At 33.2% G+C, this 20,043-nt stretch overlaps 1 protein-coding gene across 9 annotated transcripts in view; it reads left to right on the top strand.

The window, feature by feature from the left end:
- Positions 1-20,043, top strand: part of EDEM3 (ER degradation enhancing alpha-mannosidase like protein 3) — an 83,523-nt gene that overhangs the window by 7,926 nt on the left and 55,554 nt on the right. For all 9 annotated transcript variants that reach the window (XM_067029390.1, XM_059040618.2, XM_067029430.1 and 6 more), the window contains exons 3-7: positions 9,697-9,797; positions 10,334-10,373; positions 14,303-14,415; positions 15,383-15,536; positions 18,400-18,534. In XM_067029390.1, the coding sequence (XP_066885491.1) occupies positions 9,697-9,797; positions 10,334-10,373; positions 14,303-14,415; positions 15,383-15,536; positions 18,400-18,534 (543 nt within the window). The remainder of the gene's footprint in view (positions 1-9,696; positions 9,798-10,333; positions 10,374-14,302; positions 14,416-15,382; positions 15,537-18,399; positions 18,535-20,043) is intronic.

Raw genomic sequence — 20,043 nt, 5'->3', positions numbered from 1 at the left:
CAGCCTTAGGTAGATTACTACATCTCTACCATCTCTTGGTGTTACATCCAGGAATTTTCTGATTTTATCAATTAATAGCATAATTACCAACAATCGTAACGACTGTACTTGACAGATCTCTAGCCCCAATCAGACTGCAGTTTATCCACAATGAATTGCACAGATGGCTTTCTTTTTTCCCCAAATAGCATGAAATTAGATGTTTGTTTTCTCAGTTCTTGCATGACCTTATTTACCTTAGACCACAGCTACTTTAGGGCTTCTATTAGCATGTTTTTAGTATTTGTGCTGAGGTCTGTTTGCAGATTAATTTAGATGGCAAAATACATGTATTTAGGCCACCAAATAACCATTCTGGATCTGAGCTCTCTTATCTGATCTTTGTCTTCTAATGTTTTTCCTGTCTACTGTAGATAACTCAATTATTCACTGTTATAAGCAGAAACTACTTTGGTAGAGTGCTAAACATTATAAATAAACTCTAAAATCATTGGTAAGCACAGTTTCCTTTAACTACTAGCATCATACCAATAACCACTTTTAAGCTTGATTTTGTGAGTGCACAGTTCAGAGAAAGAGATCCGTCTATCATTTAAATAAAAGGAACTGTTTTAAAATGTAACTTTCTTATGGATTTCTAGATTTATGTAAGTTTTCTTAGAATTATTTTTTTTCTAATTTTTTAAAAACATTTCTTATTGTGGTAAAATATACATAACATAAAATTTACCATTTTAACCCTTTTTAAGTGGACAGTCCTATGGCATTAATTACATTCACATTGTGTAAATATCACCATCTATCTCTAGAACTTTTTCATATTTCCTTTTTGAAACTGTACCTAATGTTTCTTTTTGATAGTTTCTTCATCAAAAAGAGTAATTCTGTAAATAAAGTAGTTTAGAAGTGATATTAATAGTTGGGAGGAGGGAAGATATAAATGTATATGTATATGTGCATTTTTTTGCGTAGACGATTGTAGGACTACCTTTTATTAACCATTGTTCCTTGGCCTCTACTTTAGAACATCCTAAAAATCTGCCAGAATGACTTAAGAAATTCTCTAGTATCCTCTCATAGTATTTTTTTTAAATCACACTCTGATACTCCATGTAGGATTTTAATAGAACCAGGTCTTTCTATTTGTTTAGGTAGAATTTACAGAGAAAAAGATTGCCAATTTCAAATGCATGGTTCCGAGTCAGATGGTTGTATGCAGTTGTTTAACTACCACCACATTTATGATCTAGAACATTTCCATCACCCCAAAAAGCTTCCGCATGCTCCTATGCAGTCAGTTCCTTTTCTCCACCTCTGACCTCTAGCAACCATTGTGATCTGCTCTTTGTCACTAGTTTTCCCTTTTCTAGGATTTCATATCAATGGCATCTTAAAATATGTATGTAGTTTTTTGGTTCACATCCTTTCCTGTAGCATGATGTTTTTGAGTTTTGTCCATGTTGTTGGAGATATTGTAGTTCTATTTATTGCTCAGTAGTATTTGTTGATTTGATAGAACACAGTTTATTTATTCATTCACCAGTTGATAAATATTTAGCTTGTGTCTGGTCTTTGGCTATTACTAAAAGACTGCTGTGAACCTGTGAATGCAAATTTCTTTGTGGACATACATTTTCATACTTAGGAATGGGATTGCTAGGTCATATGGGAAGGTTAAGTTTAACTTTTTATAAGAAACTGCCAAACTTTTCTAAAGTGACTGTAACATTTTGCATTCCACACAAGCAATTATAAGAATTTTAGTTGCTCCACACCTTCTCCAACACTATGTATTTTCAGTCTTTTTAATTTTAGCCATTCTAGTGGGTGTGTAGTGGTATTTTGTTGTGATTTTAATTTGATTTTTTTCTGATGACTAATGATGTTGAAAATCTTTCCATGTGCTTAGTATATCTTTTTTTGGTGAAACATCTGTTCAGATCTCTTGCCATTTTAAAGCCAGGTCATTTGTCCTGTTATAACTGAGTCATAAGAGATATATATTTTCTGGATATCAGTCCTTTATCACATATATGTTTTGCAGGTATTTTCTCCCCATCTATACTTTGCCTTTTAATTTTCTTAATGTTTTTTGAAGTGCAAATATTTTCAATTGTGACCAAGTCCAATTTATCCTTTTTCTTTTATGATTCATCTCTTTTATAGCCTACCTAAAAAAATATTTGCCTAGCCTAGGGTCACAAAGATTTTCTTGTTTTCTTCTAGCTGTTTTATAATTTTAGCTTTTTCAATGAGATCTATTACGCATTTTGAGTTAATGTTTGTATATATGGTGTGAGGTAAAAGTTTCTTTATATATATATTTTTTCTGTGTGGATATCCAATTATTCCAGCACTATTTGTTGAAAAAATATCCTTGCCCCACTGAATTACTTTGACACCTTTGTTTGTAAAATCAGTTAACTGTATATGCATGGTTGTTTGTAGACTCTGTATTTTTTTCCACTGGTAAATATCTATTCGTATATCCATATCACCCTGTCTTGAATTAAGTGATATTAAGTCCTGAAATCAGGCAGTGTAAGCCTTTCAGCTTTGTTCTTTTGCAAAATTGTTTTGAATATTTTAAGTTCTTTGCATTTCCATGTAAATTTTAGAATCATGTTGTCAATTTCTAAAAAAAAAAGCCTATTGAGCTATTGATTGGGATTATGTTGAAATCTATAGATCAATTTGGAGAGATTGACTTCTTAACAGTATCAAGTCTCTCAATCCATGACCATGATGTCTCTGTCTATTTATTTAGTTCTTAATGTTAGCAGTGGTTTGCACTTTCCAGTGTACAGGTCTTGCACATCTTTTGTTAAATTTATTCATAATTATTTCATATTTTTTATGCTATTGTAAATTGTAGTTTTTCAGATTTTAATTTCCACTTGTCCACTGATGTTATACAAAAATACAACTTTTTTCTGTTAACCTTAGATCCTTGCTAAATTCATTTATTATTTCTAGTAGCTTTTTTGGTAGATTCCTTAGGATTTCCCACATAGTCAATCATGTCATCTGCAAACAAAGACTTTTCCTTCTTCCTTCCTCCAAACTATGTGCCTTTTATTTCTTCTTATAGCAATGGCTAGGACTTACAGTATTATGTTGCAAAGAAGTGGTGAGATCCTTGTCTCATTCCTAATCTTATGAAGAAAGCAGTTAGCCTTTCACTGTTAATTATGATATTGGCTGTAGATTTTTCATAGATGCTCTATATTAATTAAGTTCCTTTCTATTTCTAGTTTGCTGAGAATTTCATCATCACAGGGTATTTATTGAATTTTGTCAAATGCTTTTTCTGCATTATTGATAACCATCTTCCTAAAACAATCTGTTGGTAGCAGGACTTTATTTCATTATAACATTATTTATTATCATTTATTTATTTCATATAATATTGTTTCATAAGTTCAATTTATTTTATCATTGATCAAAACCAAATTGATTAACATATATTGAAGAATCTGGAAACTTGTTCTCATCGTATTTTGAGTAGAAACTTTTAAAGCATGCTAACACTCTACTCTGTTGTGATTAATTTAAAATCTTATGAGACAACTGCAGTTTTGTTACTTATTTCTCCTCAGCGCTGAGAAACATTCCAGAAAATATGTTACCTCAAAGGATCCTATGTTCAATGTAGAAGTATTAATAATTTAATAGTTTATAAAAATGGAATCCTAAACACCTGAAAAATGGTTTAATAAGTGAGTATAAATAGTGAACAAAAGAAAAAAGGAAAATTTGACTTGGGGTGAAAAGAGAACTGAGAAATTATGCAAGTTCAAGCAGTAGTTAGCATATGCTACCAATATATGATAGATGATTTATTAAGTATCATTTAGTTTTTATTTTAGGAAGGAATACCTTACCTGCCTCAAGGCGGGAGGTGTTTAACAATAAGGATCTGGAATAAAACATTTGAAATATATGTAACTTTATGGGAAATTAAATAGATTTGATATCTTCAATAACTCACTATTATAAATAATACTTTTGTCTTATTAGTAGAATAAAGTCTCTTCCCTTTGCCTAGTTTTTGGAATTGGTTTTACTAAAAAGTCACTTTTGGATGCCACTTTGATTTGAGTGTTTTGAAGCAGAGTTATATCAAAGTGCCAGTAAATTAAGAATCTGATGTGGAGAGTCTACTGTGTTTTGTTTTATGTTTTTGCTCTTACTTTTAGCTAGGCACCTGTTCTACTTAATTGATATAGGACTCTTATCACCTGAGTTTTATTTTGAGTGATAATTTTTAAAGGATTTTTTTCTGGCTCTGAGTCATAGCAGTATGAATTTCTTATCCTTTATCTTGGCAATACATTGTGAAGAGAAAACATTACTGTAACCTCAAATAGCCAGGATGTTTGAAGTGTAATACAGCTGTTTATGTGCCATGTATGCGTTGCTCTGAATTTATGCAAGCCAACTGTAGTTTGCTTTGTGGTTAACCCAAAGAAAAGGCTGTGGTTTTGTTTCTATCCTTAATGTTGAAACAGGGACATAAAGTATTTTTACACCTGGTTCAAAACTCCCTTATTTGATTTTTCTGGGTTGCAGTTGCTATTGATATTTTTCTCACCTGGATGAGCTTAGGGTTTGAGTTTATTTCAGAAAAAGGTGTTTGTGTATGTGTGTGGGTGTTTTTCAAAACCCTAAAAATAGTAGTATTAATTTTTATAAGCAGCGGTTTAAAAAGTAAGGAGCTCTTTACAATCAAATTAACATTTCAGTGATCTTCTACAAAGTACCTTGCAAAATATATCAGCAAGTTTTTAAAAATATTACTTATCTTGAGTTACTTCTAAGTGTTGTTTATATGTGTTAGATATAAAACTATAAAGCAATAAAAATATTGTGCATTCTGGTAAATCATGGTTCTATTGGAATTAACTGAAAAAGTAGTTAGGAACTTGACATCTAAAAGACACATGTAAAAGTAATTAGGAATTTATACTAAAAATATATATATAATATTAATATTATAAAATATTGAATTCAGAATTTAGTAGCTGCATGTGGATTCTAATTATATCAAAATATCTGTTGCCTGGAACCCTTTCCTCAGGAAATAAATCATTGTAGAGCACAGAACTTTCTAAAATACCTGAAGGATTGCAGTCTGCAGTGCTTTTTGTATTTAGTCTACTTTAATTTAAAAAATTTTTAAATTAATTAATTAATTTATTTTTGGCTGCACTGGGTCTTTGTTGCTGCGCACAGGTTTTCTCTAGTTGCAGCGAGCGGGGGCTATTCCTCGTTGCGGTGTGCGGGCTTCTCATTGTGGTGGCTTCTCTTATTGCGGAGCACGGGCTCTAGGCACATGGGCTGTAGAGCGCAGGCTCAGCAGTTGTGGCACATGGGCCTAGGTGCTCCGCAGCATGTGGGATCTTCCTGGACCAGGGCTCAAACCCGTGCCCCCCGCGTCGGCAGGCAGATTCTTAACCACTGCACCACCAGGGAAGCCCTTTAATTAAAAAAAATTATTTTTGGTCTTTCCCTTTGTGTTGACCATGTATTTAGTGTTCCTGACCTCTGTTCTGTTTTTTTGCTGGTAATGTGCTGTGAGTTTGGAATCTAGATAATCGAGTTTAGTGAGAGGCAGTAGGACAGAGTTGGACATTGGGAATCAAGAATATTTTTGCTTAATTTTAAGAATTAAGAATCATGTGGACATACAGGTTATAGGAGGAGCAGGTCATCTTCAAGGTACAAAAGATCAGACTAGTCTTAGAAACTTTGCCAGGGTGATATACTTAATGAACAAGAAGGGTGTGGAATAGTATTCTCAAATTTCTGAAGGAAAGAACGTATGTTGAAGGCATTTTATAACCATTCAGATTGTTCTTCAAGTGTAAGGCAAGAGCCAGCCTGACAGGTATTCCTGATACCAGAGAAATAACAGTACTGATGACACTATTTTAAAATAACTAAATAAAAAGAACTTACATGAGAACAAAGTTCAGGCAACCAAGAGATGAATCAAAATTAAAACTCAAGAATGGAGAAGCCTGAGAAAAATGGTGTGCGTTGACTCCATTTAAGTAGAATTCTAACACTAGCAACTGTGGGAATTATAATTCCAGACCAGAATACAAGTGTTATAAACCTTTTAAAATCTTTGTCAAACATAAAAAATTTTCTTTCTGATGAATATAAATGTACAGAGAAATTTTTTAAATAGCTGAAACTATTATTTAGTGTACCATAATTCAAAATATTAGAGACTTTGAAATTTAAAATGTTATTTCTTTGCAAAAACTTCACTAAGTTAGAACAGTGCTTGCCTTGCTTGCCTTCTTCTCATTGTATAACTCAAGATATGGACCATACATCTCTGCTATACATTGTATAGAAGGTATAGAAATTTCAATATTTGGATCAGCTTCAAAAATTTTATCCTTTGCCCTCTGTGTCATGAAATATCTCTGGGAATTCCTTTAATGGGGAGTTTTCTGCAGGCAGTATTTCCTCTGCAATGTCTTTATCCTTTTATGTCACAACCACTTTTTTCATCTACGTGGATAATTTGGCCTTCACTAAATTCCTCTGGCTGCATATCTAGGTACTGTTTGAATGGCAGCAGTATCAACATTCCATGGTCAGCTGTTTCTTCTATAACCCCTTTTATGTTCAATTTGAATTTCACTTAGAGTGTTATCACTTTTCATTTCTTTACAAACTTTCATCCTTGTTGGTTAATTTCCTCCTTTGATTATTTATTTTTATAAATTGTCAAACTGTCATGTAGGATTATCACTAGGTGACAAGGAGGCACATAACTTCTTGCTGTCTGTGAACTAAACAATAGATACACAGTGATCAGTCACTGATTCCACTTTGAAAGAAGTTGTGTGATTGATCACTGATTATTTACGTGGTGATCTGTGGATTGAAGAACTAGCATCAAAGTTCGCATTCTGTGCAATTACTTAATAATACAGTGGTACCTGAGATTTGAACTATGTTGTTGAGAGTTTAATTGTGGATCTCAATTTGTAAGTGTATAGTGAAAACATGCAAAGTGAAAACTGCCAATAATAATATAACTGATAAAAATCCTGAGTTGAATTGGGGAAAGGTATGAGGATATTAATCCTATTATTCTTGTCAAGTAGTCAATAAATATTGTCTAAAGTTGAAATATGTAAATACAGTAATTCTAGCTTCTAAATGTTTCTCATAGTCGCATTTTATTAATTTTAGAAGAATCTTTTAGGGACACTCCCCTGGTGAAGAAAATACAAACTTCAGCAGGTCTTTCTTGTTTTCCCTCCTTTTCTCTTAAGACCCTCAACCAGTAGGTGGAGATATTCTAGTCCAGTTTCATTGAAGCAACTACCCAACTTAAAGAACCTACTTCACTGGCTTATGGCCATGCATGCAGGGCCAACAGCATCAAATCTCATACCCTTTGGGCATTAACATATTTCCCACTAAGGCCTGTCTTTTTATTCCTAATGCCCATGTTGTGGTCAGTGCAGCTTCACCTTCTACACTCACCTATTCAGTTTTGGTACTTGAACATTTCTTTCCTCATTCTCAAGCTCAGCTATGTATTAAAAATAATTTTAAAAATTTATACAACATTTCACTGTGTTTGTAGTAGACAGGAGGGAGGATTCTTGCATATGCTTCATTATCACCTAGACTAGAAATACTCTGTCATGATCATTCATTTAAAAAACTCTATTCAATAATATGCCAGACTATAAAGTGCCTATTAGTTGAATCGCTCTGTTGTACACCTGAAACTAACATAATTTTGTACATCAACCTATTTCAATAAAAAAGTACCTATTAAGAAATATGTGAGACCTATATGAGGAAACTGAATTCATAAAAGAAGATCTGAATTAATATATTGATGTAGTATTCCTAGATCGGAAGATTTAATTGGTAAAGGTATCAATTCTCCTCAATTTAGGCTCTTCCAATTAAACTCTCAATGGAATTTTAAGGAAATTTTAAAGTTATCCAGAAGAGTAAACTTGAAAAAGTCATTAAGAAAATTTAGAAGAAAAGAATTGAGGGGAGTGAATTGCTTAACCAAGTAGCAAGGCATGTTGCAAAGATAGAATGATTAAGGTAATGGTTTTGGAGCAGGACGTAGGTTTGTGGAACAGAGTAGAGGCTACAGAACTGTATGTTTGTGTAGACACTTTTGAACTAATAAGCTGTATTTCAAGCAGTTAGGGAAAGGATGAATAGTTTAAAAGGTGGTATATAAGAAATTGGCTATTTGGGGGAACAAATACAGTTAACATCCCTATTTCACATCATAAACAAAATTAGATTCCAGGTGGAGTAAATATCTAGACATAAAAAAATAAAATTATAAGAGTACTGTTTTCAGAGACTCAAGTTAGCCTTTTTAACCATGCCTGAAATTTAGAAACTATGAAGAGACTAATAGATATAACTACATATTTAAAGCTTAAAGTAAAAAGTACCATAAACAAAGTTAAAAGCCAAATGAAAGACAGGAGAAAAATGTTTAATGTGTATAACAGTGTATAAGAAGTCTCTTGGCTAATAAGACAACCAATAGAAAATGAACAAAGGGTATAAACAGACATTTAGAAAAAGAAATAGCAATGGCTAATACGAAAAGATATTTATCCTCATTAATAGTGAAACTTGAGATACCGTTTTTTATCCACGCTATTGGCAAAATGTAAACTATTGATCATCTCCTATGTTAGAGTATTGTAGGAGTGTAAATCGGTGTCTTCAGTTTGATAGTAGCTATCAAAAATTAGATATCCATACCTTCGACCCATTGGGTCTGGCTTTAGGGATTTAATCCATAGAAATATAAGCATATGTACAAAAGACATGGGCATATAGCTGTTTGTTGAAGCATTTTTTTATACAGTGAAAAATTGAGTTCAACCTGCATGTTCATCAGTAGAGGAATAAATAAATAAATTTTAGCATATTCATTCTTTGAAATAGAATATGAGGAGCAAGTACTATGAAGTAAGTGTATAGGCTCGAGTCAGGTTGCCAGGTTCGAATTCTGGATCCATCATTTACTAGTTGCGTGACATAGGCTTACTTAACTTTTCTGGGCCTCAGTTTTCTCATCTATAAAATGGAAATAATTGAATCTGTTTCAGAGTGTTGAGTGATAAATAAAGTATATAGAACAGTGCTTAGAACATAAGTACTCAATAATACTAACTAATATTAAATTATCACTTTGCAGTTATTAAAAAGAATAAAATACATCTGTACAATTCCAGCATGGAAAACCCCATAGTGATTTAAGTAAACAAATTTTAGGACGGTGTATGCATATGGCATGAGTACCTATTTGTAAATGAAATTTTTAAATGATATATGTGCATGTATTTCAGTGTGTGTGGATAAATCTGGAAGGATAAATGCCAGTTGTAACAGTAATTATCTCGGGGAGTGAGATTGGGTGGAGGGGAAACAGATTTTCAGATTTTCAAAGAAATATTTTCCTGTATTTTTTTTCCAATCATGTATTATATTTATAGCTAAAAAGTTTTTTTTTTCTTTTAAGGTTCTATACACTGTAAGGATAGTAGAATTTTTGATTAACTTTTATTTTACTTAAAAAAAAAAAAAAAAAAACTGTGAAAAGTTGTGTTCTCTAAATGATGGGTGCTTTCTCTTGTTTTCCTTAGTGACTAACTGAGATTTTCCTTGCAGGAACATGCGTACCCAGCTGATGAACTCATGCCTTTGACCTGCAGAGGTCGAGTTAGAGGCCAAGAGCCAAGTCGGGGTGATGTTGATGATGCCTTGGGAAAGTGAGTATTAACAAAGGGTATGGCATGCCATCTCAGAGTTCCCAAGTCTTAAGACATCTCAGAGGCAGTGTACAGTTGTGTATCTGGGGATTGGTTAAATTTCAAAGACTGCTTTAAGTATTACATTAAGTTCCTTTATTCCTTTCTGTTATCTTTTGTAAAATATTAATCACTTTACCTCTTAGATCAATGAAAAGTTGAGTAGTTTGTTAAGATGGGTGTAACTTTTAGAATGTATATAAAGTCATTGATGTATTATAAGATGTTGATGCTTTAGTATTTTTATTTGCTTTTAAAAGAGCTCATGAATATTTCTGTTCATTTTGAAAGATATGTAGTTATGCTGAACATAAATGTGATGTTAAGGCTCTTCAGGTTCTTTCAGTGTTTTACAAGTTACACGGTACTGTAGATGCATGGAAGTACTAGTTAATGGAAGCTTCCAGTCAGTAGGATGTAGATATGTCTGCTTATACATTCATGGATAAGATATTCAGAATTCTAACGTTGTTTATCTCACTGTACTTGTTTCTTAGATTTTCCCTGACACTGATTGATTCTTTGGACACTCTTGTGGTAGGTTTGATTCTTCTTGAATTATTTTATAAATTTCTTAATATGTGCACTCGGGTATTACGAATAGAATTGTTACACAGTAAGTCTGAAATAGAAGCCTTCAGAATTTAAGATGATTTGAGCTTTGCTTCTGAGTAAATCTTTCACGCTCTTGAATTGATAATGTCATGTGAATGTCAAGTGGAATTCTGTAGAATCATGAAGATACCTCAAATAATTTATAGGTATGTCAGCTTATGTGATGGCCCCTTTTGGACAAGGAGGTTGATGATATTGGAAGAGAGTAATTCTAGAAAATTCCCTTGATATTCTTGTTCCAGGAAGACATGCCACAATCATACTAAAATTGTTAAATTAGAATTTTTCTGTATGATGTTCATGAAACATTTAATTTTTTCTCAGAAGTGATTTTTAGCACCAAGTGATCACTACTGGGCACTCCTTTTAAACCTCATGGGATACAGAGTCATTTAAATTAATTCTAGTTGGGGACAGTTCGTGATGGCAGAGGGCAATGATTGAGTGCCAGATGTCATGATTTCTAAAGGTAGTATCTTTCTAGTTCTTTACTCTCAGGTCATTTATGGTATAAAAATTAGGCTTGTTTCAGGATTTTCCTTAAGGCATAGTTCTCAACTTTGAGTTAATGTCTGAAGTATTGATTAATATTTTTTTAAAAAGACGAAAAATCTTTGTGGTGGCAGAGATTTTTCAGAACCTGGCTTTTCTTCCCAGTATTGATTCTACATTCTTCTTTCACTGGGTGATTCTTTTTTCTTTTTCTTTTCTTTTTTAACCAGAGACTATCAACTATATCAGCGCCTTGGGAATATTACTTGTGAAGTTTTAAAAAATATACTTCTCTCCCAAGTTATTCTGATTTAATTTTCCTGGAGTGGGACTGGGCATTATTATTTATTCCTCTAAAACTTCTTCTTGTTTATAAAATTCAGCCATGGTTGAGAAGACCTTTTATGTTGAGAAGACTATGGTTGTTTAGACCTTTTTAGCTGTATCAGGGTTTTGAAAGTTGTGACTTCATTTTTCAGAGATTAAAGGAATGTGTGAACCATGTTATAATGACTATGAGAATGAGAGAGAATATTGTGTACCTTATTTTTGGTTTAGTGGTCCTTATTTTTGGTATAGTGTTCTGCTGTAATAGAAGAGAAAAAGATAAACAGGTATCCCAGGAGTCACAAATTACCACCCTGGGAGAAACTAAGTGGTGTTATTTATTTATAAGTATAGCTGAATGATGCATATCAGGTCTATCTTGATATGGTAGGGTGAGTAAGGAGCAGTAGCTGTGTATTAGGAAAGACCATAGGTGGACTTAAGTTTGTTTCTCATTCTGTCATCTTGGCTTTATCCTTATAGACAGTAGGTCCTCCATCCTCTCTCTGTAAGCTCTTATTGATTTTTATGAACATGGACCTCAGATATTCTCTGTGTTTTTAAAATTTTTCTCAGAAATGAAGGAGAAAATGTGGTTCTAGGCTGCATAACTTTCCTAGATTTAGAAATCTGTTGGTCTCTAATTGAGCAGCCATTATCATAAAGGTTCTATTCTGCTTTGAAGTTATACCACTTTGACATTGGTTCTCAAAATATGATTCCAGCACCACCAGCATCAGCATCACTTGGCAGCTAGTTAGAAATGCAAATTGTAGGGCCTCATCCCAGACATTATTGAATCAGAGAGTCTGGGAGTAAGGCCCAGCAGTCTGTTTTTTTAACAAGCTTCCAGATGATTCTAGTGTATGCTAAACTTTGAGAACCACTGTGTAATAATGCAGTGCTTTTTAAACTTCAGTGTACTACAAGTCATCTGGGGATCTTGCTAAAATAAAATGCAGGTTGTGATCCAGTAGACTGAAGATGGGGCCCAAGGGCATGTGTTTCTAGTAAGTTGCCACTTGGTGGTGCTGTTGCTGCTGGTCCGTGGACCACACTTTCGGTAATGTTTGGTGTAGCTTGAGTTCTAACTCCTCGTAGCCGGGAGTACCAAGAAGTGATCACCTAATATTGATATGTGACCTTGGCCAAATTATTTAACATCTCTGGGCCCCTGTTTTCACTTCAGAAGGACCTAGATTAGATATCTAAGATATCTATCAATAGATATCCATTTAAACAGAAGAATTAGAAGAAATTAAAGTAGTTTGGAAGTTTTTTCCTGTGTTTAGAAGGAAAGTTATCTTGTACATTTTATCAATACAGCTATTAATAATTCTAATTTACTTTGTGATCATTTTTTTGATTTGTGGTTTGTTTATTTGAAAATCTTAGAGGACATATCACTTGGGACAGGATGCAGCCTTATTGTCTTTATTTTGGTCATACCATAATATGTTAAGTAGAACTTCTGTTGTCATAGTTTGATCTTTCAATTTAAACTCTTGTTCATAATTCTAGCCATCTAGTTTCTATTGATTGTAATGAAGTCAAGCACTAAAACTTTAAATTTACCATTAAATTCAACATTGCCATGAAATCTACAGAAAGAAAGATATTGAACAAATTAAGATAATGGGGGAAGGGAAGAGACCTGAATTTGTTCTTTGTTATCAGCTAGGTGCTTAAGAAACTCACCGACTAATGGAGCTGTTAGAATGAATTTTTAGCTAATTATGGACAAAGAACTCTCTTCCCATTTTTATTCTCCTTTGAAACAAATAGCATTAGTACTATTCTTGGGAACAATTCTTGGGAGATAGACTTTGGAAGAATAAAATGAACAAAATGATATTAAGAAGGGGTGTGTGTGTGAGGAGTGAGTAGAACAGTTGTGTTTCCTTCCAGACGTGATAGAGGGCTGTGCGCATCTGCATTTGTGGCTGCAGAATTTACATGGACTTTGAGATTAAGAAGGGAAAGCACTCAATTTAAAATCAGGTTTTGTATTATATTTTACTCAAGGCTTACCCTAAATTTTACTTTTACTTGAATTTTAGTCAGACACTCTTATGGAATGTTTTATACCTAAATTAGAATTTTTAGTGAAGTGTCAAGTGAGAAAGCACTATAAAATATTATCAAACAAAAAGATTAAACAGTCAAGTAAAGGGAAACCACTTTTAATGGACCTGCGATCTAAGTAACATCTACTTGTGCAGCCTTAATTTGGACTGAAAAATTAAAGCAACCTGTGTAATGACAGTGACCCCCTTCATGGAGTTCATTGCAAGCATCCACAGAGTTCTTAACTTAGGATTCTAGACCCTAATGGTAATAATAGTAATGATATCAAGCAGTTAACTAAGTCATGCGCTCCACTAAAAGTACTTTACATGCATTACCTCATTTAGGAAAACAAACCTATGAGAGTAGGTATTTCCTCTTTTTGTATATGAAGGAACAGGCTCAGAGATAGAAGTAAGAACCAGAATTCAAATCAGTGCTTGGTCTTGACCCCAACATTGCACTGCCTCCTTAGTTAGGGGCTGCGGCATCCATGGGGTGAAGATGGCAAGTGGTGTATGATTTAGGATCAGTTAAAGGATGTGCTTTCTTCTGAGACTAAGCAACTTTTTAAATGATGTTTGGTGAGTAGGGTGGTTTTTGTTTTGTTTTGACTTGGAAGCCAAATCCCAGTAGAGCTCACCTCTTGTAGCTCTAAGTCATGAGTCATACACACCAGCTAACAGTTCGGATGATGATTGTTTTAAAGTCCTAGTGATATTTCAGTGTGTCTAAAAAAAGAAATGTGTCTAAATAAGGATTCTTTGCAATATAAATAAGCATTTAATTTTTTTCAGTTTTAGATAGTATCACATTTTTATAATAGGCTTAAGGGAAAAGTTTTTTTGTATGTGTTACTTTTTAGAGTCTTAAGGTATTAACTTGCTATTAGCAGCTCATTTTGAGGGTATTTCTCTATGTCTTGGTCGAAAAGGACTTTGTTTTCAATAATTTTCTTCTCCTAGGTATTAAATAAAACTAAAGAATTTGAAGATGCGGTGAGAAAAGTTTTAAGAGATGTTAATTTAGATAATGATGTAGTTGTATCAGTCTTTGAAACAAACATCAGAGTTCTTGGGTAAGTATGTGAGACACTAAAGCTCTAATTTTAATAACAGAAAAGCCAAGGGTACATTCTTTATTTCTTGATGGTAACAAAGCAAGAAATTTCTTACGTTTAAAAGATAAAAGTTGGGGTATTATAAAACACAGAGCCTGTGGGATGTGAGGCACAGAGAGCAACAGGCTTTAAGAATGGTTGTAGACTCAAATCAAAGGCAATCTTTGTTTGTTGTTAAAAAAGGACTGACTGTAGGTCGAATATTTGAGTATTAGCTACGTCGTAGGTTTTTCGCCAGATTATCTAGTTTACTAACCTTAACCAGCACCTCTTCAAGCCAAATGAAACTGAATTTATAGGATTACCTTTGAACTAAACAGTTTGAAATATTCTTGGAACACAGGAATTACAGGATTTATTAATTCATGTTTCAACATGTAGTTTTATATTCAGTGGTTACTTTTGTGTTATTGTAACTCATTTCCTTTTTCAGACAAAGTGAATCTATTCTTCAGTTAAATTTAAGAAATAGTTTTGTAGTATTTCACAGAGTGTATTAGTCTATTACATTTAATACAGAGTGGGGAGTTGGTTTTTTTTTTTTGATGTTATGCTAAGAGTCAGAGATTTCATGATGCTATAATTAAATTTAAAATTTCTTAAAATCAAATCTGTTAAATTTGTTAAGATAAATGATTTCTAGGATGTTTTTTATTTTAAGAAAATTTAAGGTATTTAAGAATGCCAAACACTTTACAACAGATAAAACATATGATTTTTTTTTTTTTTTTTTTTTTTTTTAATACTGGCTATGTAATACGGTTTGCCAAAAAATGAGTAGCCAGAGTTAGGGAAAATGTTAAGTTCTTCTGTGATCTTTCCTTATGTACTCTAAATTGTTGATAATAAGATACCCACATCTTTTTAGGTGATGATGTTTAAGCATCTGTACAATGTGGCTAATGTTTCACCTCTGTGATTTTAGGGGTCTTTTGGGTGGACACTCATTGGCCATCATGCTGAAAGAAAAAGGCGAGTACATGCAGTGGTACAATGATGAACTTCTCCAAATGGCAAAGCAATTGGGTTACAAACTGTTACCAGCTTTCAATACTACCAGTGGCCTTCCTTATCCAAGAGTAAGTAATTCTGAAAAATATGGCAGTCTTTGTATACTCCTTCGCTATTATAAAAAAAAATCAATTCTTGTGATCCAGCCATTGTTCCTCACCTGCTTGAGGCTGGAAAAAAAAAATGCTTCAAGCTATATAAGAAATTTATATTGACATTTCAGTTAATTTGCATTTGAATGGTGTGAGAATTTAGATTAGTTAAAGCCTTTTATGTGTCATTGCATAACACAATAGATTATGCTGCAGAAGGAAGAAACAGATGCCAGACTAGAATTTGGGCACAGAATTATTTGTGCAGAAGAAGATATGATGGAAGCAGTAAGAGTAGGTGTTAACTCTCCAGAGGAGAGGGTATAAAGAGAATATAGAACAGAGAGGAATGAGGAGGAAGTAGAGCAGTGAAAAGGAGATTGTTCGGAGACTGAGGAGGAGAACCACAAAGTAGTATAAGGTATTATAAATTCCTAAAAAGAGAGTTTCAGAAGGAGATGTTCCAGCAAACCTTAGGAGAATTAGGTGCAAACAGAGCCTTGAAGGATAGAATGTGGCAGAATAAAGGGGCAAGAAGGATTCAAAGTAGGTGAAAGTATAGGACGTTCATTCTGAGATTTCCTCTATGTTGGTAGTTCAAGAGAGTTGGCAGCGGAGTCAGTTGAGGGAGTTTTGTTGTTTTCTCCCCAAGAAAATTTTATATTTAAGGCAGAGGGAAAGAAGCCATTGAGATGGAAAGAACTCTCTCCTGATATATTTCATTCTTTATTAACACTATTACTCTTTCCCTCTTATCCAGGCCAGATACCTCAGCCATTACCAAGCTCCATTAATTTTTTTCTCTTCTTACTGCTGCTATGCTTGTTGAAACTAATATAATTTTATTCCTAAGCTATTATAAATACCTATTTTACTCTTTTCTCTCTGGTTTTTGCTTCAGAGACTTAAAAAATTAATCTTACTAAAACATAACTTTTATCAAATTACCCTCAGAATTTTACTGACTCTGCCTGTTGCACTGAATGTCCTTTAACTTTCAGGTTTCTTTATGGTTTGGCAATAGACTTTCTTTCTGAAGTTCTTTCATACCCCATACTCTAATGAAGTGAATGTCCCATTTCAGCCAAAATAATCTATTTGTGTTCCCCAAAACACCTAGGGATTTTTTGTTTTTGTTTTTGTTTTCATTTCCATGCCTTTTGGCTTGCTGGAGTAATTTCTCTACCAATATAAATAAGACTCATTTCCTCCATCAAGAAATCTCTTGACTGGAGATCCAGCATGATATAGCGTGCTTTTCAAACGGGGAGGTCACAGCTCTTTCGTTTACCCATTGATTTAGTGGATCGTGACCAACACCTTTTTTTTTTTTTTTTAAGAAACAGACTAGTATTAACTTTCTTATTTAAATTTCTAGTTTGTGATATTTTTAAATGGCTCTTTGAATATCCCATATACATCTTTTTAACTTATTTCTCCCTTAGGATAAATTACTAGAAGAGAAAATAATAAGTCATAAAACGGGGAGAGCTTTTTAAGGCTTTGTGTACTTACCAGTTGCTCTCCAGAAGGTTCTACTTTTATACTTCCTGTGTTGTGTAAAAGTGCATGTGTCGTACTGCTGCCCACACTGTATATTATCATTCTTTTGCCAATTTAAGGAGGAAAAAAAATGGAAACGTTCTAATTTGAAATTTCTTTGCTTGTGTGGTTAAAATTTGAAATTTCTTTGCTTATTAGTGTGGTTTAAACTTGTTTGTTAATCTTCTTGTTTTCTTAGCATATTAAAATTGAAAGCAAAGTTATTTTAAACCATCTAGATGTTTATTTAATTAAATTTACTTTTAGTAAATATTTTTAGTTTTTGTTATAAATGGAGGCTCTGAATTTTGAAGAATCTGGCATGTCTTCACTTTTGCCGTAACATGAGAAGCAGACAAATTGAAACAGAAGCTACTAAGAGCATTATAGTAAAACAAAGAAAATTGTATTATTTTCTTATCCTCTGAAGTATCAAGAAAATTTTAAAGAGTATTTTTTTAGAAGAGGACTACAGGTAGAAAATAACTGCCTTCCCATCCTCTGTTAAACACACTTAGTAAATACTTCTTTTGCTAATGAAAATTTGTACAATCAACCTCTCTTGGATATGAATACATAATTGATAGCATTTGCATTAATGGGTTTAACTCAGAAGAGTTTGCTGGAAAGAAATGCTATTGTAATAGTCAATGGTCATTTTTTAAACTCACATAAAACCTTAGCGCTAGTTTCTGGTAAGGTTGGTTCTGGTTAATCCAGGTTTATATTGTGGTATTATTTGGCCAGCTGAAAAATATTTCTTTGTGTTATTTGTTAGTCTATCAGCAAGGTAATATACTCTATATTTCAAAATTATTTAAACCTGTAAATAAAATTTTAATCTTTTAAATATATACTATAACTTAATTAGTTTTTTCTCTGGGAAAGACTATTTAATATAGTACTGCTTTTTCACAAATTCTCAATTAAACCTAATTTCTTTTAGGACTGGTATGGGTTCCTATTCTGGTACTAACTAGTTCAAACTGTCCAGAGAACAGGATTGTTATAGAAGGTATTTCCTCTGTGTAATTATTATAATGATATTGAATTTTGATATCATTGAGGAAGGAGCAAAGTGAAAACTTATTTATCCCATGAATATTATGTGCTTAGAATGTACTTCCCTAGATGTAAGTTGGAAAGTCACAGTGACCATCAGATAAAATTTCAGTGTTTAGTTATTTTATCAATTAGTTTCATGACTTGATTAAAAGTCTTGATTGAAAAATAGTTTCTTATCCAGAAGTCATTATCTCTTGATAATTGCTAATGATAATCTTCTGATTTTATTTAGATTAATTTAAAGTTTGGTATCAGAAAACCAGAAGCTCGGACAGGAACTGAAACAGATACCTGTACAGCTTGTGCAGGTACCTTGATCCTTGAGTTTGCTGCTTTAAGTCGATTCACAGGAGCAACGATATTTGAGGTTTGCTTTTCATAGTCTTTGATTTCCTGGGTATTGGGCAGAACTAACTTTATAGCTTTTCTTCATTGATCAAGTATTAAGATAATGAACTGGATAATTTCTGTTATTTTAGTGAACTTTTTGTCTAAATTCCAGCACATAGTTTTTAATTGTGAAAAACATAGAAGTTATATTAAGTACAACTTTGCATTTTGTTCATGAACTATAAAGTAAATTTTTAGATTTATTCTTACAAAATGTTTTAGCCATATTACTTATATGAAATTTGATATCACAAATGTCTTACATGAAATACTATCTCTGTGTTTTATTGTTAGACTTCTAGATGGTCTATTTCATTTCTGAAAACTTCACTTATCTTCTAAAACATAGTGAAATTTCTGCGCTTAAATCTCATTGAGTTTGTTTTTTGCGCTTAAGTCTCATCTGTAAGTTTGTTTATTCCAAGGGGAAATATTATTCGTCATCAAAAGACTTAATATCCCCCGAATAGTTTGTTGTGGACTAGCTATGTCTGCACTTTTTATTTTAGCTAATTGTTTAACCATGTCATTGGAGTGCAGTAGTAACAGCCAATAGAAGAATTTTTTTAAATTCGGCAAATGGTACACATAGAACAATCAGAAATAGGGACTATATACTAGCATTAGAGACCTTGGATCTGAGTGTAAATAAAACAAGTTAAATGGTCTTTGTGTGGTTGTATGTTCAAAGTATCTTAAGGACAAGTTTATCTTGTTTGGTTTAATTTTTGTTCTATAACTTGCTGACTGATATTTTCCCTTCATTTACAAAAACGTCATTTTTGCATACTTTCTAATTTAATTTGGCCTACAGACTCTGAGATACTGATGCATTTACACGTGAGGAAAGTGAGGTTCAAAGATATTTGACTAAAGGGTGAATGAGTGGAACCAGAATTAGAATCCATGTCTTTCTGAATTCAAAGCCCAACATTTTTTCACTGGGTTATTTTATATTTTAAAACTGTGATTTTTCTTTAACTTCTTGAATGTACAGTGATTTATTATGAGAGAAGCAACCTAATGCAGTTGACAGAGACTCAAGCTAATACAGGGCTGGTAAACTACGGTTTGAGGTGAAATCCAGCCGCTGCCTGTTTTTGTAAATAAAGTTTTATTGGAACACAGCCATGCTCGTTTATTTATTTTTGTTTATGGCTGTATTTGTGCTACAGTGGCAGAGTTGAGTAATTGTGACAGTGACTGAATGGCCCATAATGCCTAAAGTATTTACTGTCTGGCCCCTGTCAGAAAAAAGTTTGTTGACTTTTTGGTCTAATATATTGCTATATAAAGAGATCTGAATTCTCTTATTAGTTGTCCTATAATTCAGTTTTTTTTGGGTTTTTTTGTGGTACGCGGGCCTCTCACTGTTGTGGCCTCTCCCGTTGCGGAGCACAGGCTCCGGACGCGCAGGCTCAGCGGCCATGGCTCATGGACCCAGCTGCTCCGCGGCATGTGGGATCTTCCCGGACAGGGACACAAA

This window comes from Kogia breviceps, chromosome 1 (genome assembly GCF_026419965.1).
Source record: "Kogia breviceps isolate mKogBre1 chromosome 1, mKogBre1 haplotype 1, whole genome shotgun sequence".
In the NCBI taxonomy this organism is placed as follows: Eukaryota; Metazoa; Chordata; class Mammalia; order Artiodactyla; family Physeteridae; genus Kogia; species Kogia breviceps.
This window is presented reverse-complemented; position numbering and strand designations above follow the sequence as displayed.